At 40.4% G+C, this 10,128-nt stretch overlaps 1 protein-coding gene across 1 annotated transcript; it reads left to right on the top strand.

Annotated features, from left to right (window-relative positions):
• The first annotated feature begins 1,253 nt into the window (after positions 1–1,253).
• On the top strand, positions 1,254–7,018 carry LOC307038450 (E3 ubiquitin-protein ligase TRIM21-like). Its single transcript, XM_079679847.1, has 2 exons — positions 1,254–1,316; positions 4,852–7,018. Exon 2 carries the CDS (start codon positions 4,859–4,861, stop codon positions 6,500–6,502), a length of 1,644 nt encoding a protein of 547 aa, XP_079535973.1. The 5' UTR covers positions 1,254–1,316; positions 4,852–4,858; the 3' UTR covers positions 6,503–7,018.
• Positions 7,019–10,128: the final 3,110 nt, after the last annotated feature.

Below are 10,128 nucleotides of genomic sequence, written 5' to 3' on the forward strand. Positions count from 1 at the left end.
TGTTTCTGTTTTCTGGGGTCAAAAAGCATGTTGTTGTTTTTATGTATGTCACTAATGTATGACCTAAACTGCATTGTCAATTAGGATTTGAGGGAAACATATTTGAATGTTTTTGACATCACAAATGTTTATAACCAGTCCATGGAAACCAAAAGCTGTGTTGTCTTTTCCATACAGCCATAACTTATTTTATGATGTGATTATTAAAAGCCAAACCAGATTTTTCTAAACAATTAGATAAGATAAGATACTAGAGGTACTTTATTGATCCCAATTTGGGAAAGGTTTGCATTGCAGAAGCATAAAACAAATCAAGGCATTGCACACAAGTAGAAATTAAAGAGCAGAAATAAACAATTCTAAAATTTAAACATCTCAAAATTAAATTAAAACAGCATTTAGAAGTAGAAAACATACAGTAGACTGTGAAGATAAAAACATCTATAAACTCTGACTATAAAACACTATTGAAGGGCTTTATACATAATATAAAGCAGGATGTTATTTACATTCAGTGTGTAGGGAATGGAATATTAAATTAAATATAAAATCAGAAAATAGTTTACCTTGAAAAGGAATTGCTGTTTGGTTTAATAGGAAACATAATTGAAGTTGAAGTGAAGGAAGAATAGGAAATTGTTGCCCCTAAAATATCTGAAATAAAAATCTAAATGAATTTAATAAAGTTTGCTTTTCTCTTTTTCTGTCACCTGTAGTATTTCAGCTCCAAAACAAAGAACCACTAAGTCATTTAAACTCTCTGAGATCGATGGTATTTGTAGTTTTTGCAGCAGAAAGGATTATAATAATAATAATAATGCAGTACATTTTTTTATTTTACGGGCGCTCAAAGCACTTTACAATTACACATTACATATATTAGACATGTAAGAGTCATTACTGTGGACATTACCCACAGGAGTAAATGCGGGTAAAGTGTCTTGCCCAAGGACACAACGGCCTGACGCAGTGCCGGCCCAGGCGGTATTCGAACTGGAGTTCACCAACACCCCTTGATCTGATGACCAACGCTCTAACCACTGGGCCAAATGGGAGTTGAAGTGTTGGTGGGTCTCACCATTTTATAAAGAAAGGCCTTGTTGCTCTTGTAGTTCCTCCTCCACTCCCTCCTGGTGACGGGCCACTGAGAGGTGGAGCTACACTGAAATAGGAGAGCTTCAACTTCCCAGAAATGAAAGTGAAAGCTTGTCTGATCGACAGAACAGCTGCACGTCTCTCTGTTTCTCTCTAAAGAAACACTCGACTGAATCCAGCGGCTTTTCTCAACAACACAGCAGAATCTCTGCCAAACACTGGTGAGTAAACTCATAGCCGTGGGAACATGTTTCAAATGGGGGGTGCTGTGGGGGGAAGATTTTTTTTCAACATTATAAAGTAAAATGCTTCAATCTGGTGCACTTTGAGCTGAATTGCCAGAGACTAGATCTAAGGGGTACAACTCTAAACACCCATATCGAAAAGATTGGTTTACATTTTAATAATCAAATAAGTGTGTGGACATAACCAATAACCTAACATAGCCAATAACAAGTAAATGTAACTTATTTTATTTTTGTTGTTCATTTATTTCTTATTTTACCAGTTAACATTTATTTATTTATGCATATTCTTTAATCTCTCCAGATTTAAACAATATTTCTGGTTTACTGTCCTATAGTATGCACTGGAATGATTTCAAACCTGTTTTTATTTATCCCAATAATTATAAAGGTTGCCTTGGAAATATTTGTTTACATAAATTGTTAACAAACCGTTTGAGACCCTCTGAGATAACTTAGACTAAAGTGAACTATCTAAACACTCAGTCCTTTACCTCACTGAGCCTCTCAGTCTGTCAGGCTATCAGTCCTGTCCAGACAGCTGATATCTGTCCTGTGTGTGAGCTGCGGGCGCCTGATAAGCCAACATCCCCCACTTTCATCGTACAGGGCAAATGGAAACTGTAACCGGGGTGAAAAGGGTGTTATCTTTACTTAATTATGAATGTTGTTACATCAGGGCTGAAAATTCGTTTTTTTGTATTATATTTCCATTTAATCTTGTGGACGTGCAGATTCCCTGTCCTCCATCAGGGGGAGCAGCACCCTCAGCACCCCTACTTCCCACGGCCCTGGGTAAACTACAGACACAATCACTAACTAAATATTTGAACAAGATTTAGTTTAATCAGAATCTGAGGCTGGTACGTCTGTTCAGACATATACCGAATATATGCCTCCCTCAGACACTTTAAAACCAAAATACATGACATTCTATAGTAATACATGTCTTAAGTTCAATATTAAAAGTACTCAGGCTGCTTTAAATACCGTTTTCCCTCTAATAGCAATATAAGCAGCTTTGTCATATGAGCAGGGTAGCCGTATTATAATATTGATTCATGTGTAATGTGACAGTCATGGAGGGATCGTTGGGTTTTTAATGGTTTTCCATTTGACTTATTACTTATATATACTTATTATGATTTTACATATTAAAGTGCTGATAAAGACAAGGAACGCAGGGCTTTAGATTTAAGACTGCAACAATATAAAATATTAGTTTATCAATGTTTTAGGAAATATTTCTACTTTTATTCAAATAACTAACAAGCAGCTAAATGCTACAGCTATAAAAGTGACTGGCAGCAGGCAGTGAGAGGCATACTCAATAAATTATGTAAATACAATAAAACCCTTTGCAAAAATAATCTAAAGTAAAGTTTGTGAACTCCTTGACTCTCAGTCTCCAGCTGAGCTAAATGAAACACTTTCAGACTTTAACACGCTACACTGCAGACCAGTCGGACTTGTTCCCCAACATGTTTTTATAGGGCGATGCAGTTAAATGCTGGTTACCATAGTGACAAACGGCTCGTTGGCTCCAACAAAAGAGACGCACACCAAACTGAGCAATGATAAACTGAATTTGATTAAAGTTAGTTACAAATTAAAAGTACAATGATGTATGGAGGGTGGAATTAGTGATAACTATGAGGATACATTTACATCAATACCTCAGACTTCAGTATTTACTAGCAGGGTAAGAAGTACTCTGATCATTTATTGAAGTAAAATACCACAATGTGGACATTTACAAGGAAAAAAATGTAAACATCCTTTTAAAAAAGTTAAATATATTATATAATTGGATTATAATTATTGATGGATCAATGTGTAGAACATGTTATTGTACTGCTTGGTAAATTACCCTGAGGTTTATTAAATACTAATTTTGTTGCTTATTTTATTTTTGTAATATCTGCAAAGTAACAAACTAACTATCAACAATGAATGTATTGGATTGAAAGTGAATTAGGTCCAGCTGTAGTTTTGGTGGAGAGTTATAAATACAAAATATAAAAGAAAACTCAAGTATAGTACCTGAATACTGTTGGGGCAGAACCTCTGCTCCGCGCGTTCCTCTATGAGTTTGTTTTACAAGAAGGAAAAGTCAAAGCACCAGGATAAGGGTTAAACAATCATCTGCTTTAATGGTGGAACATACAATACAACACAAAACAATTCAAAAGGGGCCCCCCTTCGGGTGCCCCTGCTCTGGTCCTCTCCTGGGAGAGGTCTTACCCCTTGGCCGTATGAAGAAAAGAGGAGAGCGAACCAAAGGAAACACAGGCTTTCATACTAACAGGAGGAGGTGTGTGGATGCTTCCCCCAGAGGTCATCTCATTGGGAGAGACCAACACATGGCCTGTCGTACCCAATCAGCGCGACGCAGCAGAAGAAACCCGGAAACAAAAAGTCTCTTTCAGTTTGACGAAAACCAGATACCTTTTGGTGTCTGGAACGAACCTGCTCTAAACAACAAGTTTCCTTATCTTATTTCACATCTTGCAGCCAGCACACACACATTCCCCTTTATGGCTCTTTGTCTCTGTGGCCATCTTCCCCCCCTCAGGTTACCACACACAAGTTAAAAATATGTTTTAAGATATAGTTGTTATAGTTGGCTAAATATACGTAATACATGTAAATGACCTTCATATCAATAATAACGAGGAACACATGACCTATGCTCTGAAGCAGTATTAGAGATGCTTTTCAAATAGTCAAACTTCACACAGGCCCAATATAGAGAACACACTCATTGGTCCTGCAGCCTTTCCAGCCATTTGAGCTATTGTTCACATCTTTACTTCAAATAAAAGGTTTCACATTGCATATTTCCAGCTTCCTTTACACATACTGTTATTATTAATACAAAGTAATTAACCACACACATCTATTTAAAACAAGTAGATTTCCCTGATAATTGACATGCTGAAAATCTTAAGAAGAATGTCTCCTGTCATCCACAACTGCTCCTTTTTCATACAGAGTAATAAAACATGTTTAAGCTCATTTCTCCACAATGTTTGAAGCCATTCAGTACCCACACATGAAAGAACAAAACAAAGAAATCAAATAAAACACCAACACAGATATGGTTCAGCAATAATCACATCTAGCTGCTGCAATAGACACCCTTCTTTATGGGTCTACAGGAAACGAATCATTAACTTTAACAAGACTTCTTCTTGGTATCTGCTAGGCAGAAGTCACTCAATGCAGAAATCACAAGTTTAACACACATTCTATATAAGGTGACATTAAAATAAATATACCAGATTGAACTTTCCTGCCATAACACGTTACTTTAATCCTTCAAATAATTCAAATAATACTTCAATACATGCATACATTGGCTTGGTGAATTCCAATAACTAACACTGAACTGCACATCGGGCTCTTCTCCACTCAGTTACTATTTGTACGGAATTCAGGAATATTCATAGTTTGATTCTTTTTAAACAAATAATTATACTATAACTATATTTAATGTTTTTTCCAACAGAGTAGACATGTCTGCTGCCAGCTGTCTGCTGACTGAAGATCAGTTTCTGTGCTCCATCTGTCTGGATGTGTTCACTGATCCAGTCACCACACCATGTGGACACAACTTCTGTAAAGCCTGCATCTCTGAACACTGGGATAGAAATGTCCCGAGTCAGTGTCCCAACTGTAATAAGGTCTTCTTCCCAAGACCTGAGCTGCTGGTCAACACTTTCATCTCTGAGATGGCTGCTCAGTTCAGACAGTCAGCTCAACAGAAAGCCAGCAGCAGCAGCTCAGAGCAACACGTTGTCAAACCAGGAGAAGTTCCCTGTGACGTCTGCACTGGAACCAGACTGAAGGCCCTGAAGTCCTGCCTGGTGTGTCTGGAGTCCTACTGTGAGACTCACCTGGAGCCTCACCTGACAAGAGCAGGCCTGAAGAAACATCAGCTGATCGACCCTGAGGAGAACCTGGAAAGCAGGATGTGTGTGAAGCACGATAAACTGCTGGAGCTGTTCTGTAAGACCGACCAGGTGTGTGTCTGCATGCTCTGCTCTGTTTCAGACCACAAGACACATGATGTAGTTCCTCTGAAAGAAGAATATGAAGGAAAGAAGGCTGAGCTGGGGAAGACAGAGGCTGAAATCCAGCAGATGATCCAGAAGAGACGACTGAAGATTCAGGAGATGAACCGCTCAGTGGAGCTCAGTAAGGAAGGAGCAGACAGAGAGATAGCAGATGGTGTTCAGGTCTTCAGCGCTCTGAAGGAGTCTGTTGAGAGAAGCCAGGCCGAGCTCATCGACACCATCAAAGAGAAGCAGAGAGAGACAGAGGAACAGGCTGAAGGCTTCATCAAAGAGCTGGAACAGGAAGTCTCTGAGCTGAAGAAGAGAAGCTCTGAGGTGGAGCAGCTCTCACGCTCTGAAGACCAGCTCCACCTCCTCCAAAGCTTCACGTCCCTGAACGCTGCTCCACCCACCAAGAACTGGACAGAAGTCAGGGTCCGTCCACCTTCATATGAGGGGACTGTGAGGAGAGCTGTGACTCAGCTGGAGGAGACGCTCAGGAAACAGATGAAGAAGCTGCTTGAGGTGGAGCTGAAGAGGGTCCAGCAGTCTGAGGTGGAGGTGACTCTTGATCCTGATACAGCACTTCCCTATCTCATCCTGTCTGATGATGGAAAACAAGTTACACTTGGTGATGTGAAGAAGAATCTCCCAAACAATCCAGAGAGATTTGATCAGTGTTCCTGTGTCTTAGCAAAGCAGAGTTTCTCTTCAGGAAGATTTTATTATGAGGTTCAGGTTAAAGGGAAGACTGACTGGGATTTAGGAGTGGTCAGAGAGTCGATCAACAGGAAGGGAAAGATCTCAGCGTCTCCTCAGGATGGTTACTGGATGATATGGTTGAGGAATGAAAATGAGTACAAAGCTTGTGCTGTTCCCAGAGTCAGTCTCTCTCTGAAGTCTCAGCCTGAGAAGGTGGGGGTGTTTGTGGATTATGAGGAGGGTCTGGTCTCCTTTTATGATGTTGATGCTGCAACTCTGATCTACTCCTTCACTGGCTGCTGCTTCAAAGAGAAACTCTACCCATTCTTTTGTCCCAGTCTGAATGAAGGTGGTGAAAACTCTGCCCCTCTGATCGTCTCTCCTGTCAATCACACTGAGTAAAACAACCATTTAGTTTTCAACAGAAAGACTCACTCTCACTAAATGTAATATACTCTTTGTATATGATTGGGTGGGTGCAGTGTACACATATTTGATGTTTTCTGCTTTTTCGATCAAAGATAATGTTCTTATGATTAAGAAATATTTGCACGGACCTGAAATTTCTGGGTGTTAAATTCATAACATTTTATTTCCTTATCGTTGTATATATACGAAGTGTTTCATACAGCCAAAGATAACTGTGAGAAGAAATGCACCCCTTATTTTATTTTTTCATAATTAAAGTAGAGGTTTCTTTTTGGGTTATAGTTTTAAATATTTGTTTTAAAGGGATATGTATCTGGTGAGTTGTTGGTGGTACATTAAGGATTCATGCTTTATTAATATTAGAAGAAGAAATTGTTTCTCAATCTTTTGAGTTATTTTGATTTTATTTGTGTCCAACTCTCTAGAGAATGTTTGTATAGCTTAAAAAAGTCCTCAACAAATAATAAAAAATAAAAAGTTTCAACTGTTTTTCGCTCTATATATTTGTTCAACATTTACCTCAATCTTTTGTTCAAGTAGAAAAACAAATAACACACAATAACTTGAGTATTTCAATATTACACAAATGTATTGTTCTTGTTCACTTGATTTTTCAGATCTAAATGTGTTTATTGTCTATAGTTAATTTTCAATTTATATTTTAGAAACAATAAAATACAATATATGAGTTCCATTTATGAAAGAACATATATATTTACAGATGAAACCGCAAAAAAGCAGATGCAGTTAAATGTCTCTAAAATCCCAGATGACATTATCAAAGTACAGTTTACATATTAAAATGATCGATATTAGTGATTCAAAATAAAGTACAAGTAAATAGTTTTTAAAAACATGCACAGCCCTGACTCATATCACGACTCAGGACCGCTATGACAGGCACAGCCACAACTCCTGACCCAGGTGAAGCCTTTAATGCTTAGAACCTGCCAGGCGACAGACACACAACACTCTGGGCAGTCTTAGCCTCCGTCTACACTACAGGCATGAAAAAATCTTGAAGCTGGGCGTGTCTGAAGCTTGGCGATTTTTTGCGAGCAACCAATCACATGAATCTCCCGCCCCCGACATACAAAGCAATAGCAATGTTAAAAAGAATTAAACTGGATATAAACTCTCCAAACAGGTGAAAAAACTATCAGTTTCACCCACTGTCTCTGCCACCTCCCTCCATGCCTGGTTCCTCCGGTTTGTATCCCGGTAAATAGTTCCGGTCGTAAAGAACCGGGTGATTTGCTACCGTAATATCTCGTTTGGAATATGAGGAAATGAACTGCGGTCTGGCTCTCCCAGCTTGCACGCGGTTTGATTGGCTGCGCTTGCACTGGCGGGATTTGCATAAACGGGATTTGATTGGCTGATGCCAAGCATCGAGCCTCAAAAGTTGAACATTGTTCAACTTTTGATGCCGATAGATGCTCGTGATGCTTGCAAAGCCATGCCATGCTCCCCACAATGCAGTTCGGCGAAGATTAAAAATCTTCTACGTCACCCCATTCAAGTGAATGGGCGAAGCGTTGAAAGCATTTTTTGATGCCTGTAGTGTAGACGTACCGTAGGGCTGATTCTAGGAAGCCCTAACTTTGAGCTTCATCAAAAAGCTCATTCTTAATCCTAGTCTTCAAAATGGAGAAGGTGTCTTCCGCCCGAACACACACTGAGAAAACAGATGAGAATCAACCCAAGTCAAACTTGCCTTCTCTGTATCTTAAAAAACAACAGTTTTTTATGTATACATAATTTACGAGAAAGAAAAGGCCACACAGTCTCACTCCCTGAACTTCCAGGAGCGACGCTTGGTCAGGGTCCTTTGGCGTGCAGTTGTGACACGCCGAGTCTCCTTCAGCTTCATAAACGGACGCAAAGAGCTTTCAACTGATTGCAATGTATTCCCATCGGCGGCGGTATTTGACGCTCAGGGAAGCACCGCATCGGTCCATGTCGGCGGCAGTTAAAGGGAATGTGAGCGTCCATTCCCATTGGATAACGGAGGATTTTGCACCCGGAAGTAAGTATTCTCCTTCCTGTCGATTGATTTGACATTGATATCTGCACTACTCATCAACTCAAAAACACCAGATTATCCTTGTTAATTAAACAACATTGATTGGTTTAAATTGTGTACGATGCTTTTGTGTTCCACTGGATCACTCTCTTCATTGTTTTATTTTGCTTTCAAGGAACATACAAATACCTCAAATGAAAGGTGAAAACGTGAGAAAGCTATAGAACAAAAGAAATACGGGTAAAGCAAATTAAATGCAAAGCTGTATAATATAATAAATGAGTCTTCCCATGATTTATCTCTGAACCATAGAATCAAAACCGTCTTGTGCTCGTTCAAACTTCAGAGCAACTCGTGAACTTTCTTTAAAGACAAAAAAGGAGTTGGGTTTTCTCACCTCAGATGATGTCGCATCCATCTTCCTCCGGCCAGTGGACGCTGTGGTCGATCTCTGCTGATAACGCCAAATCACAGAAGGTCTTAATAAGCAGAGGCGGTGATGGATAAGATAAGATCCAATCTTCCTATTCCAACCCCCAAAAACTATTTTCCATCTTCTCCACCCTCTTGGACCCCCCCAAAGCCCCTTCCCCCTCCTCCCTTCTGTCAAGCGACTTTGTTAACCACTTTGAAAAAAAGGTTGATGATGTTCGTTCTTCTTTTTCTGACTCACCTTTACTCACTGCTGGGTCACCTGACCCTCCCTTCACCCACACACTGACCTCCTTCTCCCCTCTCTCTCCAAGTGAGGTTCTTACCCTCATTACCTCTGCCCGTCCTACCACCTGTCCTCTGGACCCTATCCCCTCAAACCTCCTTCAGACTATCGCTCCTGATATTCTACCGTTTCTCACCCATTTCATCAACACTTCTCTAACTTCTGGTCACTTTCCAAACAGTCTCAAGGAGTCAAGAGTAAACCCTCTCCTAAAGAAACCCACTCTCAACCCGTCTGATGTTATAAACTACAGGCATGTCTCTCTCCTCCCGTTCCTGTCTAAAACACTTGAACGCGCTGTCTTTAAACAACTCTCCTGTTATCTCCATCAGAACAACCTTCTGGATCCGCACCAGTCTGGTTTCAAGGCAGGTCACTCAACAGAAACTGCTCTCCTTGCTGTCTCTGAGGAAATGCACACTGCTAAAGCAGTATCCCTCTCCTCTGTCATCATCCTTCTGGACCTGTCTGCTGCATTCGACACGGTGAACCATCAGATCCTCCTTCGCACTCTCCAAGAACTTGGAGTTTCAGGCTCTGCACTTTCCCTCCTCACCTCATACCTCAAAGACCTACAGGGTAACTTGGAGAGGGTCCGAGTCCGACCCTTGTCAATTAACTACAGGGGTCCCTCAGGGCTCTGTTCTTGGTCCCCTCCTCTTCTCCTTGTACACAAATTCGCTCGGGTCTGTCATTAGCCCTCATGGTTTTTCACACCACTGCTACGCTGATGACACCCAATTAATTCTGTCCTTTCCCCGCTCAGAGACCCAGGTTGTCGCACGCATCTCTGCTTGCCTAGCTGACATCTCTCAGTGGATGTCTGCTCACCACCTCAAGCTCAACCTTGACAAG

This window comes from Notothenia rossii, assembly GCF_949606895.1.
Source record: "Notothenia rossii genome assembly, chromosome: 5".
Classification (NCBI taxonomy): Eukaryota; Metazoa; Chordata; class Actinopteri; order Perciformes; family Nototheniidae; genus Notothenia; species Notothenia rossii.